The sequence below is a fragment of the Sphaerodactylus townsendi genome, linkage group LG04 (assembly GCF_021028975.2).
Source record: "Sphaerodactylus townsendi isolate TG3544 linkage group LG04, MPM_Stown_v2.3, whole genome shotgun sequence".
Classification (NCBI taxonomy): domain Eukaryota; kingdom Metazoa; phylum Chordata; class Lepidosauria; order Squamata; family Sphaerodactylidae; genus Sphaerodactylus; species Sphaerodactylus townsendi.
The window spans coordinates 152,162,244-152,180,981 of NC_059428.1; the positions used below are offsets into that span (position 1 = coordinate 152,162,244).

At 49.2% G+C, this 18,738-nt stretch overlaps 2 protein-coding genes across 6 annotated transcripts; one reads left to right on the forward strand and one right to left on the reverse strand.

The window, feature by feature from the left end:
- The first annotated feature begins 341 nt into the window (after positions 1-341).
- LOC125432021 (adenine nucleotide translocase lysine N-methyltransferase-like) lies at positions 342-4,670 on the forward strand. Of its 4 annotated transcripts, XM_048495330.1 has the most exons (7): positions 348-638; positions 763-815; positions 1,790-1,953; positions 2,345-2,449; positions 2,584-2,724; positions 3,391-3,441; positions 4,055-4,670. In XM_048495330.1, the coding sequence occupies exons 3-7, from the start codon at positions 1,792-1,794 to the stop codon at positions 4,241-4,243; spliced, it is 648 nt and encodes a 215-aa protein (XP_048351287.1). In that variant the 5' UTR covers positions 348-638; positions 763-815; positions 1,790-1,791; the 3' UTR covers positions 4,244-4,670. The 4 variants fall into 4 exon arrangements, with proteins under 4 accessions (XP_048351283.1, XP_048351287.1, XP_048351286.1 ...); XM_048495326.1 differs by lacking the exon at positions 763-815 and having other exon boundaries at positions 342-481; XM_048495329.1 differs by having other exon boundaries at positions 348-815.
- Positions 3,881-18,524, reverse strand: CCDC78 (coiled-coil domain containing 78). Of its 2 annotated transcripts, XM_048495323.1 has the most exons (15): positions 18,338-18,524; positions 17,300-17,431; positions 15,680-15,766; positions 14,975-15,154; positions 14,576-14,746; positions 14,154-14,204; positions 13,678-13,766; positions 12,941-13,019; positions 12,596-12,721; positions 12,180-12,391; positions 11,458-11,632; positions 10,484-10,524; positions 7,811-7,877; positions 6,463-6,563; positions 3,881-5,570 (listed from the first exon to the last, which is right to left on the reverse strand). In XM_048495323.1, the coding sequence occupies exons 1-15, from the start codon at positions 18,413-18,415 to the stop codon at positions 5,444-5,446; spliced, it is 1,716 nt and encodes a 571-aa protein (XP_048351280.1). In that variant the 5' UTR covers positions 18,416-18,524; the 3' UTR covers positions 3,881-5,443. The 2 variants fall into 2 exon arrangements, with proteins under 2 accessions (XP_048351280.1, XP_048351281.1); XM_048495324.1 differs by lacking the exon at positions 14,154-14,204.
- Positions 18,525-18,738: the final 214 nt, after the last annotated feature.

Below are 18,738 nucleotides of genomic sequence, written 5' to 3' on the forward strand. Positions count from 1 at the left end.
GGAAGTACTGGACAGCTCAGCATCTCTACTCTTGTGTTAAATGTCTACTATTGTGAGTTGCTCCTGGGAGTGCAGGAGGGGTTTTTAAAATATATTGAGGGGGAAGAGCGAATTGTTGCTTAAACCCCCAACACAGCCTGTCCTGGGAAGAACAGGGAGATCTTCCTGCTCCAGAGCGTATGACTAAGCTTCTGATTCTCCCAGACGTTCACTTCTTCACAGAGGTTTTTCCCTTTCTGAGCAAAGGCACTCCAGGAAGGGAGGGCTGGTTTCCACACGGAGATGAATAAAAAGCAGACCGCTGAAGCAGGGAAGGAAACCAAGCTTCCGGAATCGGTAAAGGAGCGCCTTCTTCATGCATTTATTTATTAGGTGCCACCAAGCAAGGAGCAGCAACTCACTTTTTGTCCCTGGATATAAATAAGTGACGAGGCTCAGTTCTTCCGAATGCTGATCTGGAGTCCTAACATCCTCAGTCTGAGTATTAACCCTTCACTGGCTTTCTTGCTGCCCTCTAGTTAAATTGAATTAGAAAACTGACATCTTGTTCTTCTCATAAACGGATGGTTGCAACGGAAACAGGAGTCATCTGAGCTGCCTCCGGTCGGATCAAGCCTGATTTTGTTGCTGCTGCTGTGGTGATTCACCCCTCTCCCATTTTATTCTCACAACAAGTTAGATTATGCTGGGGCAAACATTGAGTAAAAAGGGGGTTGCTCAGCGGGCTTCTGCTCAGTTGTGATTGTAACCTGTACCTCCCAGTCTTAGATCCCGTGCAGAGTTACTCCAGCATAAACAAAGGTTGCCAGCTCTGGGTAAGGAGATTCCTGGAGATTTGGTGGGGGAATCTGGGGAAGGCGGGTTTAGGGGGAGAAGGGACCTCAGTGGGGTATAAGGCCTTCGAGAGCCAGTGTGGTGTACAGCAGGTGCTAATCTCTAATCTGGAGAACTGGGTTTGATTCCCTGCTCTGCCACTTGAGCTGTGGAAGCTTATCTGGTGAACCAGATTAACTTGTGCCCTCCAACACATGCCAGCTGGGTGCCCTTGGGCTAGTCACAGTTTTTTGGAGCTCTCTCAGCCCCACCCACCTCACAGGGTGTTTGTTGTGAGCGGGGAAGGGAAAGGAGATTGTAGATCTTTGAGTCTCCTTACAGGAGAGAAAGGGGGGAATATTAATCCAAACTCTTCTTCTTTCCTCCAAAGCTGCTATTTTCTGAACACATTGAAAACGTCCCCACCATCCACCCATGGCCCCACACCAGCTCTGTTTGTTTGCAACCTGGCTGCTATGTTAGTTGTGCTACCTGGCCTCTGTTACTATTATGTTTCAGTCAGGGTGGTTTGTTTGACCTCTGACTTTAAGCACCATCACTCTGTTTGTTTTAAAGACATGATGTTTGGATCGTAACATTTTAACAAAGCTTGTTTGAAGAGTTACTGTATATTGTGTGGTTAGCTGCCCTGAGTGTAAATGATAAATAAATGATTTTAAAAAACCATCATAAATAATTCCTTTCGAGCTTGCAACAATCTTAGACCTTTCTGCCCTTTGGAAAAGGGGTGCCACCGGTGCCCTCTGATACTCTGCCTCCTCTCGACAGGATCGTCAGGGTTCGAAACAAAACGAGAAGTGTGTGAACCTCTCCAAATACGATTTTGCTGGGCAAGCTTTTGCCAGCCCTTCTCTGTTAATTGAGCCGCTCTCTGAGACAAGCGGTGAGGCTGAGCAGCACTGTCTGTCAGCATGCAAGGGCAGCATTTGATCTGCAAACCCTGTTGCTTTTGCAGGCATGGACCCTGAGGATGCAGAGCAGCTGGCCGCAGAGATGCAGGGGGAGAGTGTCAACGGCTGGGGCCTTTTCCAGATGGCTGCAGGGACTGGTTTGGCTGCCTATGTCGTGTGGGCGGGGATTCTCATGCCTGGATTCCGCAGAGTGCCTTTAAAATTACAGGTAAAAAGCAACAGGTGCTTGGGTAGAACCTTTGGAGGGTGGATCGAAAAGTGAAGTTGACCATTGGGAAGGAATTTCTGTAGACTGGCCCACCCACATACAATGCATATGCCGTACCCAGGACCTAGGGTAGCCAGTCTTCAGATAGGGCCCGGAGATCTTCTAGAATTATAGCTGGTTTCCAGATGACACAGGCATCCGTTTCCCTGGAGAAAATGGCGACTTTGGAGGGGGGACTCCACCATCTATCTCCATTGAGCCACTCCACAAATCCCACCGTCTCCAGGTTCCACCCCAAATCTCCAGGAATTTCACACGCTGGAGTTGGCAACCCTTCTAGCACCCATTCCGATCCAGCTCTTGTCTTTTTTTCTTTCCCTTCCAAACCAAGGTTCCATACATCCCAGCAAATGCCAAGCAGGTGGAGAATGTGATGTTGCTGCTGGAAGGCCGCACTGGAAAGATGGTGGATTTAGGGTCAGGCGACGGCAGAATTGTAAGCACGGGGTGGAGGGGGAGCCTTGGACATGATATTGTGGGAAGCTTGCGACAAGTCCGGGGGAAGGGCTCTAGATGTCTTGTCCATGGAATGCTAGTCTCCGTGGCATGACGCTCCAGCTGTGCTTGCAGGTCTTGGAGGCCTACAGACGAGGCTTCAAACCTGCCATCGGCTACGAACTCAATCCGTGGCTCCTGAGGCTGTCCAGTTATCGAGCCTGGAAGGCGGGGTGCTACGGCAAGGTTTCTTACCTCCGGGAGGATCTGTGGAAGGTAAGACGCTCCCGGGACGTGGCATGAAGGACAGCAGCATCGCAACAGGGCACAAAGCATGCCAACTTCAAGGCGGTTTCTTCCCCCCGGTCCATCTACATGTTGTGTTTATTTCATTGATATAGCAAGATCTTAGGACCCACTAGGAGCCGCGTGGCATAGTGGTTAAGTGCTTGCACTGCCACTCACATGGTCAGGAGTTCGAGCCCCCTGTGGGTCAGATATCCTGGCAGCTGGTTCATGGTCAACTCAGCCATCCATTCATTCCTTGGTCGGTAAATGAGTACCTAGCACCTAGCTAGGGGGTAAAGAATAGCCGGGGAAAGCAATGGCAAACTAACCCACAAAAACGGCTTGCCTATGAAATCATTGCTTGCAGTGGTACCCCAGGGTCGAACACGACTGAAGGGGAAACTTTATTTTTTTTAGGACCCACTGGATACAGCTGAGAACCGAGTGGTAAAAGTTGGCAGGGCAGGTGATGGTGGACCGGACCATTTCAGACCGCAGCGAAGGGAGGGGTAGCTTGCATAAATACAATCTCCACATGGCAGGGAGAGGCTGTTTGTTAACTGATTCAATATTCTGAGGTCCTCTCTAAGCAGAGACACCGGGGCTTTTGGCGCTGGGTCCTGTTAACTGTTTGTTGTGGTTGCTTCTTTTCAGGTGAATCTGTCAGACTGCACTAATGTAACTGTGTTCTTGGCACCTAGTGTGGTAAGTACAATGTTGCTTTTCAGGACTGTTTAGGGGCAGTATATCTGTGAATACCCATTTCTGGACTATAAGCATAACTGGAGGTTTGGCCTCAATACTTGGCTTCGCAGACTTTCTGGAGGCATCTTTTGGGCTATTGTGTGGAAACAGGATGCTAAGTGACCTTGGGCTAGCCACAGTTCTTTGGAGCTCTCTCAGCCCCACCTCACAGGGTGTTTGTTGGGGGGGGGGGGAAGGGAAAGGAGATTACAAGCTCCTTTGAGTCTCCTTACAGGAGAGAAAGGAGGGATATAAATCCAAACTCTTCTTCTTCTTAAACCAAGCGGATCGTAGATCAGATTCCATGGTAGTTTTCTTACGTTCTCCTAAAGATACAGTTATTGATACTGGCTTTTCATGATTTATGCTTCTCATCTCTGCAACATGGCAGTTTTTAAAGGCCCTTCAGGCAGGGCCTGCTTTATTTTTGACATTGTTTACAGAGCTCAGTGTTTTTACATGTGGTACTAAAAATGATGACTGTTAGGAGATCCAAAAGTTTTGAAACAAAGGAGTGCAAAAGACACAACCTGAATAACAAACCTTCTTTCATCCCCCCTCCCCCTGCCCCCAGCTGCAGCTTCTAGAAAGAAAGCTGCTCACAGAACTTCCAGATGAGGCCCGAGTGGTAGCCGGGCGCTTCCCACTCCCCAACTGGATGCCCACACACATGACTGGGCATGGACTGAACCGAGCCTGGGCCTATGACATCAAGGCTGTACGGCAAGCCCAGCAGGACAGTCCAGAAGGAAGCTCGGTATGAGAACTGAAGACCAAAGCAGATGGACGCTACTTTGCCTATGACTTTGTCAGCCCAAAACACCACGAAGTGCCAATTGCAAAGGGAGCAGAGAAATATCATGATTTGGCAGGCAAAAATCACATGATCTGAGTTTCTCCCGATCTGAATCCTGACCAGCGGACAAAACCGATTCTTGAGATTCCTTTGAGCCTTTGCCAAACAATATGGCAGGCTTACTTAGTTTTAATGCACGTCTTTTGTTTAAATTTATTTGGATTGAGCTTTCCCAGAACAGGTGGTGCCATGGGAAGCTTTGTTTGTCACTGAAATGGTACCTCTCTGTGTGGCCTCTCCCATTTCAGACTGTGGCGGGGGGGAGGTGTCACTTAATCCTTTGTACAAAAAGATCATCCTTGCATACAGAAAATCAGCATGGATATGGCTAGAATCTTTATGCCTGAGAAGCTAGTATTCTAGGTGCAAGGAGCATGTGGGTAGAGGCACTCCCAGTTGTTCATTCAATCTGATGGGTGGGGTACCTATGTTGCCATAGCAGCAGGGCGGTATTATCAGTCTTCCTTCTTTGACTTACCTTCCGTTTCTTGGATCTGGAGCCACCCAAGTTCAGCCCCTCCCCAGGTAATTTTGCTGCATATCCTTTGTGATGTGCAATTGACAGGTTGAGAATGAGATAACAGATGGATCGCGCTGCATGTCTCTTATTTTTTAAAACCATATTGGTCCCACAAAATACTGATACACAGTGCAAGCCACTGAAACCACACGTGGCACGGGCAAGATGGCTTTTAACGATTACCCGGCAAATAGCAAAACACTGCACTGGAATCCGCTGCAAGGGACTACACTTCAGAAGCAAATGAGTTGTTAGTAAGTTGCGTGGAGGAGGAGATACAAACGGCAGGTCAGAAAACTGCTTGAATGTGGAGCTCAAGGGCTGATTGTGAGGTACAGGACACTCTCCTTATGCTAGGAAGACCCAGGTTCAAACCCCTACTCACCCATGAAGCTCACCAGGTGATCTTGGTCCAATCATGATTTCTCAACCTAACCTCCCTTACAGGGCTGTTGTGAAGATTAAATGGGCGGTGGTGGCTGAACAGCGTCCTGAACTCCTTAGAGGAACAGCTCTAACTGGCTGGCAAAAGCTCCCTGTCCTCTTGATGGATCCTCTTGGCTGCCCCTTTCCAAAGCTTTCTGATGCTACATTTCGTTGCTCACATTCCTCCTGGGTTTCAAGATTGGTGGAGTGTTGGGAGCTCCGGCACTCAAGGCTCGGGGCCCGTCTGTTCCCAGGAGCTTCCTCAGCCGCACAATCTCTTGCTTGTATCTGTAGCAAAATAACCGGGTGTCAATCCAGTTGGGCTCATTGTCACATGCCCAAGGCTGACATTCACAATCCCCCAGACAAATGTAAAGGGGGGGGGGGATCTAACTAGAGCAGAATGAGAAGCCCATGAGCAGAAATCAGTCTGGTGTAAGACTTGGGGATTCCCTCAGAAACACAGTGCTCAGGTGGAGGGGCATATTAGCATGTGGTGGCTTTCCAGGGGCACCTGATTCCCAGGAAATGTCTAGGCCCGTGGTGGTGAACCTTTGGCACTCCAGATGTTATGGACTACAATTCCCATCAGCCCCTGCCAGCATGGCCACTGCCAAGGGTTCCCTCCAGCCACATGAAGTTGCAGATTGCCACACTGGACCAAAGCATATTGAAGAGCAAAAAAAAACAGGTAGGGGTTTTTCCAACAGCGGGGAGCACTTTACCTAGTGCCCCACCTAGGTTCAATTTAAACATGATACAGATGCAGGCTACGGGGAAACTGAGCATCTGGGCATGTGCATAACCAGCGTGGTGCTTAAAAAGCTCTCCAATACTACATGTACAATGTTGACAAGCCAGTGTAATGCCTGCCAGAGCTCTGGATCGCTGCTGTGCAAACACTGTTCACGTAGCAGCTGAGGACTCGCTTTGGATAACATGCTAGTTGTATGCTGAGTCAGACAGTTTCTTGCCTGACAATGTCAGCGTCACATTTAAATCAGACCCCTGGAGGAACAAGAGGCAGGGAATTGGTGCCTGGCCCCTTTCAGGGCCCTAACGGAGCCTGCTTCCCAAAACAATAGGAGTTAAAGCCAGCAAGGTGGCGGGGGGCTTTGCAGGAGGCAGCCAGATCCCAAACCAGCAGAAGTCTTCAGTAGGCAGCAAAGAAGAACCTCACCTCACAAGGTGCTTATCCACGTACTCGTGCAGTTCAGCCACCTGCTCTTCTGCTACCAGTGCCCGTGCCAGCAGCTGGCTCCTCTCTTTCTCCAGATCTTCCTGTGCAAAGGCAAGCAGGGAGGCAGGAAGGAAGGAAAGAAGATTGTCTCAGTGGGAATCTAGCCCAATCCACGTTGCAAAGAGCAGCATTATGGATGGCTGTGACGCATGTTCCATTTGCGCAGGGATAGTAGAAGAGTTTGGATTTATACCCCCCGCTGCCTTTTTTCTCCTGTAAGGAGACTCAAAGGGGCTTAAAATCTCCTTTCCCTTGCCCCCACACAACAAACACCCTGTGAGGTGGGTGGGGCTGAGAGAGCTCCGAAGAACTGTGGCTAGCCCAAGGTCACCCAGCTGGCCTGTGTTGGAGTGCACAAGCTAATCCGGTTCCCCATATGAGCCTCCACAGCTCAAGAGGCAGAGCGGGGAATCAAACCCGGTTCTCCAAATTAGGGCGCACCTGCTCTTAACCACTGTGCCATGCTGGGCTGAGTTGGCAAATATGTACTAGGCCACATAGGACAAGATGCAAGGATGGGGTTGCCGGCCTCCAGGTATGGCCAGGAGATCTCCTGGGATTACAACTGGTCTCGAGACAACCGAGATCAGTTCCTCTGAAGAAAATGGTTTCTTTATTTTTATTTATTTATTTATTATTTATTAATTCGGCTTTTATACTGCCCGATCCCCGAAGGGAAGGTGGCATTACATCCTGCTGAGGCCCTTCCTCTTCCAAAAGCCCACACTCCCCAGGTGCCACCCCCAAAACCCCCCTCTGGAGCTGGCAACCCTTTGCATGCTTCAAAAACATTTTTCCCCCTTTTCAAGCATTGATCATTTCCCGCTTCATAATCCAGGGCTAGAAAGAGAAACTGCCTTGCCTAGTAAAGCTCCTGTGGTCTGAGCATGCTCAGACCTTACAATGGGAAGGGAAGGGGCTACAACACTGATCTCTGCAGTGGGCTGGTAGCATGCCACCTCTGGACTGGGCAAGCCAAGGACAAATATTAGGAGTCTGGCAGTTGGCTTTTTGCTTGGCCAATCTAGCTCAGCCTCCAGGTCTTCTAGTTTGCAACAGGGCCATCAACATGTTTGTATATTTTTAAAAGTGATGCTTGAAACACATGTCCAGCATTCACTGACATGGTCCATGAGTAATCTGTGCCTCTGCCATCTACCCTGAATCACACCCTTAAACGTGGATGGCTCCCAATTTTCATGTGCATCCATGAGATACACTTGGTTATAAAAACAGGTACATGCAAAACAAACGTCTCAGGGTGTTGCTTTCAGTCCCAGGACTTTACCTGTACGGTGTGTGTGAATTCTCGAAGTTGTTTCCTGAGCTCTGCCCAGCTTTCCTCGTTCAGTGTGCTAGTAAAAAAAAAGAGTGTGGATTAAGTGAAACCTGGCATCAGTAAGCAACCTCACAGGTACCTCTGATGATGAGGCCTTTCAGTCCACAAAAGCTTCTGCTGCTAGTTAAAGCTATTCCAAGTTTCCTGCAATCTTTCCTAAAACTTTGGAGCAAAGCAAGTTTGAAACAGGTTGGAGAAAAGGCAGGGAAACCCCCAGAAGTGGATGAATTAACGACAATGCTGTGGGGAAGCAGGGGGGAAAACCCTGTTTTTCCACAGCACTGAACTTAGGGGACAGGTAACCCAGGCAGAATTACCAAAGGGGTCATTAAGGACTGTGAAAGCAATTTTTGGGCACATATACAAAAGCCTATAGCTTTCCTCTTAAGACTCCAGCACAGTTTGTGCAGCTCAGGTGAGTATCTTAACCTGGGGCTGGCAGACTGGTGAGATCATGACAGAGGAATGCAAACATTTCAGCATCGATCCTGCTTTCCATGGTTTGTTATGGAGACTTGGTTAATAAGTATGGAGATGGAAACTCCAGGCTTAGTGGGGTGGGGAGCCTGGATGTCCTTCCAGGGAGCTCTGAAGTGAGCTGGGACGTTACACAGGCCTATCTGAATGTTCTCAGATACCTCTTTACTATGCCACCTTAAGATTTCTGCTGAAGATATGGGACCTGTGCCCAGTGGTGGGATTCAGCAGGTTTGCACCACTTCGGCAGAACCGGTTGTTAAAATGGTGCTTGTAAACAACCAGTTGTTAAATTATTTGAATCCCACCACCAGAACCGGTTGTTAAATTATTTGAATCTCACCACTGCCTGTGCCTGTGTGGCCACCACCCAGTCCCTGCCTGGCTTTGCAAGCATGTAGCTGTCTCATACCGATAGCATTGGGTACCAATAGCATTGGGTTGTTATGGTCAATTTGGGTCTCAGTGACAAGCCTTTTGCATCACCTGCTACCTGATACTTTTAACTGGGGATGGAACCTGAGTCTCTTGCATGCCAAGCAGATGTTCTGGCCGGACTTCTGAGAAGTCTCTGATCCATGAAAGAAGGCCTTGGCCTCCAACTTCTCATTGCAAACTTAATAATGAGTGTAGGTTTCCCATGGCCTAGAACTTTGCCTGTTCCCTGGGCTAGAGAGGCTGAGAATGCTTGGCTAGCGTGGGTTTCAGATTACTCGAGGGTTACCGTAAGTGGAGAGATGTGAGAATGCTTGACTATTCCCATCTAAACCACCCAGCAAAGAGTTCTTTGCGTTGGGATGAGTTGGCCAGTGGAAGACGGAGGAAAGCTTCCCTGGAATGTCAACTCTGGACTTTAAACAAACAAAAAAAGATACACACATCCCCTTTCTGTGCTTCTGGGCAAATTCACTCATTTGTGGTGCGATTTCTCAAACCGTGGGGATAGGTGATTTAATTGTAAGGAAGTATGTGGGGCACCCGTGGGAAAGTTTTTCCTGGGCCGCCCGGGGACTTCTTACACAAAATATAGGTCATGTCTGAGGTTTGGGGGAATTCTGGCTGTATAGAACGGATGGTATGAATTGAGGAATGCATTGTGCTACAGCTATAGCATAACCTATGTGGGATGCAGAGAATCTGTTCAGGGTGCAAGGGCGCCCTCTGGGGGTAAGACAGCCACAAAACCCTGGAGAAAGGGCCATGTTTTTTATTAGTTGACTTTAGGGCAAGCCCATGAGATTCTCAAGGTAAGAGACCTTCACAGGTTGTTTGCCATTGCCTGCATCTGCGTCACACCCCTGGACCTCCTTGGAGGTCACCCTTCCAAATCCTGACCAGAGCTGACCTTACTTCGCATCCAAAATCTGACCAGAGCAGGCTAGCATGGGTGTGAGATTACTTGAGAGTCTGCGTGGTGTCGTGGTTAAGAGCAGGTGGATTCTAATCTGGAGAACCGGGTTTGACTCCCCACTCCTCCACCCCAGTGGCGGAGGCTTATCTAGTGAACCAGATGTGTTTCCACATTCCCTACATTCCTGCTGGGTGACCTTGGGCTAGTCACAGTCCTCTCAGAATTCTCTCAGCCCCACCTACCTCACAAGGGATCTGTTGTGGGAAGAGGAAAGGAAAGGAGCTTGTAAGCCCCCTTGAGTCTCCTTACAGGAGAGAAAGGTGGGGTATAAATCCAAACTCTTCTTATTCCCATAAATTGGAGAAATGTGAACGGCCCCATCCACATCTATATATTTTATCCTACTGATCCTCCAAGGAGCTCAGGGTGATGGACACTGTACACCCCCACCTCCATTTTATTCCCACAACACCCTTGTGCGGTAAGCTATGCTTGGGGTTGCCAACCACCAGGTGGGGCCTGGAGCTCTCCTGGAGGGTAATAGCTTATCTCAGACATCACAGAGTAGTTCCCCTGAAGAAAATGGCTGCTTTGGAGGGTAAACTGTGTAATATGATACTCCACTGAAGCCCCTCCTTCCCTCCCCAATCCATGGCCTCTCCAGGCTCCATCACGAATCTTGAGGAATTTTCCAACCTGGGGCTGCAACCAGGTGAGGCTGGGGCACTTGGTAGCAATGTATGGCTCTGACCATTACACAGACTGCCTCATATCCAGTCACAGCAAGTACTCACTGGGGAGGTGAAGTCCTGGCGCTGTTTTCACTGAACTTGACCTGCAGGGACAGAAGTAAAAGACCTGAAGCATTCGAACAAAGACATTTGGAAGAAGGAGGAGAAGAGGAGGAGGAGGAGGAGGAGGAGGAGGAGGAGGAGGGGGAGGAGTTTGGATTTATAATCTGCCTTTCTCTCCTGTAAGGAGACTCAGAGAAATCCAACAGGTGACGACGTCCCCAATGCAATGACATGGCAATGAGGGAACAGTCCATTTCTGAATTCACAACACTCATGGAAAAGTGTTGACAGCAATTAGCTACAATGCTTAACTAGAACCTTGCAGTTCAGGGGCCTCCAAATGCCGATATGTCAGGGACGGAAAACACAGGAGGCCTCTATGCCCCACCTGGGTTTTTCCCTGTAGCACTGAGGCCCCTTCCACACATGCAGAGTAATGCACTTTCAATCCACTTTCACAATTGTTTGCAGATGGATTTTGCTGTTCCGCACAGTTGCAAAGTGCATTGGAAGTGGATTGAAAGTGCATTATTCTGCATGTGCGGAAGGGGCCTGAGCTAGCCAGTAGTGGAGACAGGTCACCAAACTAGACAGACACTTCACCTGATCCCACAAGGCTGCTTTTATGTTGAATCTAGGCCTGTAAGCAGTTTCTGAAGGCAACAGGATCTATGTTAGGAGGAGAAAGCGTGGGAATTGGGGGGGGGGGGGAGATAGATAGGAATCTGGGGAAAGGGCAAAGATGTATTTGGGCTGGATGTCTTTGCTAACCCTAGACCTGCCATGACAATGCCAGTGCCAGGGATCCAAGGTGAGATGTTCATTTGTGTATAGCACTATCCTGGTGTTCCTGAAACCTCCCGCCGGCACTGTTTTGTTTGGAGGACTGATAAATCCTCTTGGCAACATCCCACCCCTTCCAAAGGGATCCGCTATCCTAGCAGACCGAATGCGGGGAAATCCCTCATCATCACCTTCATCTGTAGTTCATGCAGCTCAGCTTCCAGTCTGGCTTTATCTTCCCGCAGCCGGTTCAGCTCTTGAGAGGTGCTGGTCAACAGCTCAGCGTCCGTAATGGCGAGGTGGTATTCTGGAGGGCCGGGGTCCATTTCATTACTGCCCAGCAATCGGATCTGTTCACGCTGCATCCTGTCACCAAACGGATAAATGAACTCACTGGCCTTTGAGTCCAAGAGGGGGGTGGTGGTACCCAGGACTTCTAACAAAACTATTTTGAATGAAGGAATAAATAATCTAGCCTCCAGTCGGGAGCGTTCCCTCTGACAGCACTTTGCTTGGAAGGGCGGATGGCTCACTTTTCTGTGGGTCTCAAAAAAAATAAGCTGTACTTGTGATTAATTTAGCCACCCAAGAACCTTTGCCCTAATCTGGCTGAGATCTCCTCAGGTCTCAGAAGCCAAGCAGGGTTGGCACTGGTTAGTACTTGGCTAGGAGCTGACCAAGCAAGTCGAGGGATGCTACAAGGAGACAGGCAAGGACAAGCAATGCTGATTCTGCAAACTCGGCAGATCACAACAGGGAGGGCAGGAAGGCTAAATGGACAGTAGGATTGCTTCAGACAGCCAGAATTAGTTTGCTATTCAGATGCGAAAGCCGCTCTCCCCCAAAAGTTTCAGGCCCAGCCCTCCCCAGTTGCAGAGACCATCCCTTGCAGTCTCCCAAGATTGCCCCCTACCTGTATGCGATCAACAGGTTCTCGTGCGTCCTGACCAGGTTCTGCAGGCGCTTCTTGTAGCCCCGCGCGGCTCCAGCCAGTTGCTCCTCACGAGACCGATGGGAAGCCCGGATGTCCTTCAGCATGCTGTCCACAAAACGCTTCATATGAGCTGCTTCCGAGGGCACTTTACCAGCCCCTGCCTTCTCCACGGACTTATTATCGACGTATGCCTTGAAATATACAGGACAGCGTCATGTCAGCCCAAACTACGGATGAGGGGGGCACACTCTGTGTCCTGAGGAATACATGAATTTAAGATGCTGACCCAGAAGGGAGCTCTTATTTGTTTCCTCTGCAACCAAGGAAGTCTTGGTTGACTTGGGTGGGGGCAGAGGGCACCTTCAGCAGGTGGATCCCAAAAGGAAAATGCTCACCGCCAGATCTGCGATATACTGCACAAGCCGAGAGCGGTACTCTTCATTCAACTCCTTCAGCTGTGTTTGGAGCCGGGAATTCTCAGCCTCAACTTCTTGGAGCTGGCTTTGGGAGGTGAGGACAACCTGCAGCCCAAACAAAAAAGGGTGGGGTTAGCCCGGGAGATTATTGTGGCTGTCTGGAAGGGCAGCCACATTAGCTGGTCGGAGCAACGACAGATAGAAGTCTTGTCTTTGAAGTGCCACAAATGATGCCAACCTTGTCACTCAGGGCTGCCTTTCTGCACCCTCACTAGCTACTTCGCCCTTTTTTACAAACTAAACACCCCCTCAAGCCTTCCTTACCGCCGACTGTTCCGCCAACTTGTGCTGCGTGTTCCGAATCGCTTTCTTGGCTTCCTGCAGCTCTTTGCCCATGACCACCCTGCCAACAGAAGAAACACTGTTGCTTAGAACTACACCCGTCATGCTGGTTGGTAAGCACAGAATACACCAAGACCTCAACGCTGGCATCCGTGTGATTTGATGCCAGCACTGCCCACCTCCCTCATAGCTGCATGCAATTATAGGTTGCCAACTCTGGGCTAGGGATTCTGAGAGATCTCCGTGCCCACCTGGAGGCTGACAACTCTATTTACATAGCACAGAACATGAAGCCTTCTGGGAATCTCAGTTCCTCTCTTTAAGTTCTCTTGTTCCCATCTCTCATAGTTGCAGAAAAAAAGCTTACAGAGCAATGCTGCCTGACCTATTCTGGTCTGTTTAGTGATGCCCTCTCCCAGAAAAGTGTTCTTAGGATCACATTGTTAGAAGCCAAGTGGCAGTGTCTTCTGAAGGCCTCAAAACCCAAACATATAATAAGCCCAGCATTACACATTTATACTAGTTACACAGTTATTCTCTCATCCCAGTAAACTCTAGGAATTACAGCTCTAATGGAGAACACAGGAGAACACTAGAGATCTCAGCACACTACCCAAGCCACACTTTCCAGGATTCTCTGGTACCTGGACCATACCATTAAAAGTGATACTTTAAAAACCCTCAGATTTGTAGCCCCTAAGTCACTAGCTGGCTCTCACATTCTCTCCTCCAGTTTCCGTTGCTGGGAACTGTACATTTCCTTCATCTTTTCCATCTCTGTGGTGATGTGATCCTGATTTCCAAACAGCTGTGGAGGAGGGGAAAAAAGCAGAGGATTTTTTTGCATCCTGCAAATGTCAGGAATGACCCCTGTGAGAAAATCACAGGGAAGCAAAAGACTTCCTGCACCTAGGCCAGCTTGGGGCTATGGAAGCTTTCATACTCTTAACTTTCAGTGCTTGGCTGTGCCAAAGCATAGCCTGAGTCTCAGGAGCACTTAACTGCGTGACCTGCGCAAGCTATAGTCTCATGATGCCATGAAGAGAAACATACCAAAGCATACAGGAGCATGCATGAACAGTCCTGTTGGTTTGGGGTGGGAAAATGTCCTCCCAGCTTGGACCACTATTGCAGGGCACCATGTTGATTTCCCTCCTGTCACCCATTGACACCATGTCAGGGGCCCCACACTCACCGATTTCTCCAGTTTCCGGCGTTCATGTTCCGAAGCAACCACATCTTCTGGCTGATAGCAGAAAAGCACAGAAGTCTGAGCATAGGAAAAGGACATTGCCTTCTACTAAGTCAGGCCATTGGTCTGTCAAGATGGCAGGCTCATTCTCTGGGCGGTAAGCAAAACGGCTGGCAAATGGCAGGGCCGGTGCCAGAGGGTGAGGGCAAGGATTGGTAGCAAAAAGGGGGAGATGTAGAACTCTGCAACAGCCATTATTGAGAGGAAGCAGGCAAGTGAGTAAACTCGTGAGTGAGTTGTTCTCCTGGTTAAAATACTGACTCCCTGCTCTGCACTCTCACTAAACTATAGTCCCCCCAAAGCCCCATGGAAATAAAACCCAGATCCAATCTGTGTCAGCTGGCAATTGGTCCCAAGAGTCATACCTTCACTTTGCGGGCAGAGAGACGGTGCACCAAAGCACGCACCCGTTCCAGTTCGGCAGAAGGCTCGGCGGGTTGGCCTTGGGTCTCGGGGCTGTTCAGCCCACGGGGATGAAAACTCCTTGCATTGGCCAGATTGAGTAACTCTAGGCTCAACTCTTCATTCTTGGTGACCTACAATACGCGACAGACGATAGAACAGGCTTGCCAGGGACCAGATGGATTCCGACCAGCAGCCTTAATTTTGACTGAACGCCAAGGCCAACAAGAGAAGGATAGAAGTCAGATGTCTTGGTCACTGCAGAAGGCCCCAGAGCTGGACAAGTCATGACTCTGATTTTCAAATTATGTTGGGACTGGGTGTAGGTCATGTAAGAGAAGAGCCAGGGGGAATGTTCATACCTCCTGTTCGTGCTCCTTGCTCAGTGCCAGATAGTTGCTCTTCAGAACCAGGTATTCATCCGCCAGCTCCTTACGATTCTCCTCTAAGGCACGCAGCCGTTCCCGCAAGGCATCCCGCTCCCCGGTGGTCTTCTCATCATGGAGTTCGACTTCCAAAACACGATTCTCCAAGGCCAGGATCTGGGAAAGTAAAAAATCAAATTCAGGGGGTGAGGGGCGAAATACTTCTAAATTGCAGCTGACCTTCAGACACACAGTAAAAATCTTCACGCTGTGGCAACAGCTGCTGCCAAAGCAACGTTTTTAAAAATCTGCACAGCCAATCCTGTCTCCAGTGATCAGTCAGGAACACTGCTGGGCAAAATCCTTCCTGATCACATTTTCCAAAAACACTTGATGAGTGCGAGGAAAGGTGTTGGCAGGGACCAGGGTGTGCATGGGTACCATGTTGGCGATCTATGATATAGCCTGTTAGCTAGTTAAAATTATAGCCGGTTTCTGCCTCTTTAATTGTTATGCTAAAGAATCCTGAGTCTTATGAGGCAAGGGAGGGATGCTCTGCCGGCCTTCCGAAGGTTCGTTGGGAAAAGGATATACCTGCTTCAAGTGAGTTGTGTGGATCCACCCAGTGTCTACTAGTGGGTACTTTGAAGGTGACAAAGTGAATCACGTATCGCATTATGGAATCTGCCCAAAGAGACCTACCATGTTCCTCAGCTCGAAACATTCTTCTTCGTATTGCTCTCTCATCTTATTGCTCTCAATCTGGAAATCAACCAGGTCCTTGGAAATCTACAGGAAGGCAAAATGTGGTTTTTCTTCTAATTTTGGACACAGAATCCTGAAGTATTAAATACTGCTAGCTTGTGATACTGTATTCCCCTCCCAACCCTTGCTCCTAAAACATGGCCTTATGTGGGATATTGATGTAAAAAGACAGTCTGGCCTACTTTGCAACGCTGTTGTAGGAATTACTAAAACATTGACTGGCTGGCCTTTGGAGGAAATTTCTGGCTCCTTTACAGGATTTCTTATGCTTTATTTTATCATGCTTCTTTCACATTGGGGTGTTTATTTTGTGCCAATTATTGTAGATGGATTTCTGATAGTTTATTTACATGCACAGTTCCAGCTGTGAAAGCCCCCCTGAGTTCCCAGTGGGAAGAAAGGTAGGGTACATTTTCTATAAATAAAATAATCATCGCTTATATAAGTATTCTGGACCCCTCCTCAACCAGACAGATTGTTCCCAGAATAGATTACAACAATCAAACCAGCAAAGTCAAAGGCCGTTTCTGCACGGCCAGGAGGCGCCCCCAAGCCGGCAGGAGTTCTGCCGGCCTGGGGGCGGGAGCCTGCGAAGGGGAGGCCGGCAGACGGCAGACGGCTCCGCACGGAGCCGCCTCTGCGCCCTCCCCCGCCCCACATCACGGTGTAGCCTCCTGCCGTCAGCCTGCGAGGTGGTCGCCGAGTCCCCGCCCATGCTAGCCCTCCCGACCCCTGGAGGAGTCGGAGGACAGTGTGGGGCGGGGCTGTGAAGCTCTGCCCGCAGGCTTAATGCAGGAGGACTACAGTGAGTGGGGCGGAGATCGGAGACATGCGTCTTCCCGGCGAAGCCCGGTTCGGGTGACCGGCGCCCTTGAGGGAAGACGCTCCCTCCCCAACAACAACCCCTTTAAAGGGTTGTTGTTTGAAGCTGACAGCCCTGCAGAAGCAGGAGGAAAGCGCATTGACGCTCTGGGAGTGGAAGCGCATTTGTCGCCGCTGCTGCTGCCAGGCCAAAGCGCTGCTGCGTTACGCTTAGCGGCCACCTCTTGGCGGCCTGGGGGCGCCTTTTTTGGCGCCCCCAGGCCGTCATTAATGGGCCGTGCAGAAACGGCCAGTGTCTCATTTAAAATGGTGAAACAAAGAACAGTAGAGTAAGCTTCATGCAACAGGAATAAACATATATAAACATATGAAACCAGCAATTTAAACCATAAAGAAAGGAGACATAAAAGTGTAAACAGACAAGAGTCTTTCCTAACATTTTGTAGAACCCAGCAACAGTTTGTGACTGAGGGCCACCATTTAGTGACTGGTTCTGCCTCTGTGGCAGCTGTTTTCAGCTGAGACTGGCATTGGGAAGGTCTCCAAGGGGAGACAGTTCCGAAGCGGGGAAGCCACTATGGAAAAGGCCCTGCTCATTGCTGTCATTCTCATCCCTTTTTTAAAAGGAGGAAGACACAATAGTATCTTGGCTGATTATCTTATTGGGGAGCGTGGGGATAAAATATTGTAGAAGGTCATATGCTCATCTCCACATGTGCCGCTTGTGTCTCTCACCTTCAGTTTCTCCTCTTCGCTGTGGATCAGCCTTGATGACAAGGCAGTCTTTGATCCAGCCAGCTGCCCTGTCTTCTCCTGCAGCTCTCCGAGTTGGGCATACAGCCTCTCATTACGGTCTTGCAGTTGAACCTGCCAGTGGGGATCAACAAACGCATTCAGCATATCCAACACCACTACCCTTTCACTGCAGCTAGAAGCTGCAGCATCACTAAAGGGGGCAAATGTAAGTGGTTAGAGTACCGGACAAGATGAAGTGGGAGACATTAAAAACCTTTCATGGATGAAAGCTGGGTAGGTGACCATGGGTCACGTGTTCTCTTTCAGCCTCACCTACCTCACAGGACTGTTGTGAGGGTAAACTCAGGAAGGGAGAATCATGTTTCTCCACCCGAGTTTCTCGGAGGAAGGGTGGGATAAAAAGGAAACAGATGGACATAAAAGAGCCGATAGGGCCTGCTCAGAGCCAGCATGGGCTTTGAGCGAAGCTTTGACTTGGACATCATATGAAAACAAACCTTATCACTTGCTCTTAGCATTCTCTCCATGTGCACTGTACATTCGATGTTTAAAAAATCCCATCATTTATATTTCCTTAAAATAGTTTGGGGGTTGCTGCTGCCGCCGCCTTTTATTCTTACAGCAGCCCAGGGAGGTAGGGAGGTTGATACATTAACTATCCCAAAATTTCCTTCTCCTTGCCGCATTTATGGCAGGTTGACATATTAATTGTCCCAAAGTTTCCTTCCCCTTGCTGCATTTATGGCAGAACAACAGCAATGCCTTGTGGGACAATCATCCTCTCTATATTGGGCATCCCACTATGAGATACCCGTAAATGGAAGGGCAGCCTATAAACGAAATACATAAAATGAAACGAAACACCTAATATTCCCCCTTTTACACGGCCACGACTGTGTACTAGCTTGTAAAGTGGTTGTATGAACAGATACCGGTTTCGGAAGAAATGCCACTTTTCTGTGGCTCTCAGAACTCAGGTACTTCTGCCAGGAAAGCAAATTTTCACAGGGCACTTACATTTTCATTGGTGAGAAGCTGGACCTGTTCTCGGAAGGCACTGACAGCATTGGTCCCAGAAGTATTTCTAGACTCCATCGGTTCCGAAGAGGAGCAGGTGGGTGGTACTAGAAGATTTGTATGGCTTCTGGTCAGCTGTGGTGGAAAAGCTACACAGAATCCAGAGGGCTGTATCTGGCAGAGGCTGCTCTTCCAGGCATTGCACAATCTGGGTTGCTATAAACTCAGGTTGCTAACAGGCGTGCCTTCCACCTTGTGGACAAGGTGGAATAAGGCAGCAGTTTGCCCCAGGAAGTACTTCAAAGAATAGGGGCCTGGGTTTTTTCCTCCCACTTGCCATGATGGGCATGAAAGGAGACCCATAATATTTCATAAAAGTGGAAAGTGGGAGGGACACAACC

What these genes read in the sequence shown, in the direction of transcription:
- LOC125432021 (XM_048495326.1), top strand. Translation starts at nt 448, where the DNA reads ATGCTGATCTGGAGTCCTAACATCCTCAGTCTGA. An exon ending in TCCTAACATCCTCAGTCTGA is followed by an intron (nt 482 to 1,789) that starts GTATTAACCCTT and finishes TTGCTTTTGCAG; the next exon opens with GCATGGACCCTGAGGATGCA. An exon ending in GGTCAGGCGACGGCAGAATT is followed by an intron (nt 2,450 to 2,583) that starts GTAAGCACGGGG and finishes CTGTGCTTGCAG; the next exon opens with GTCTTGGAGGCCTACAGACG.
- CCDC78 (XM_048495323.1), bottom strand. Translation starts at nt 18,415, where the DNA reads ATGGAGTCTAGAAATACTTCTGGGACCAATGCTGTCAGTGCCTTCCGA. An exon ending in CGGAAACTGGAGGAGAGAAT is followed by an intron (nt 13,020 to 13,677) that starts GTGAGAGCCAGC and finishes TTCTGTTGGCAG; the next exon opens with GGTGGTCATGGGCAAAGAGC. An exon ending in AATTCACACACACCGTACAG is followed by an intron (nt 6,564 to 7,810) that starts GTAAAGTCCTGG and finishes GCCTTTGCACAG; the next exon opens with GAAGATCTGGAGAAAGAGAG.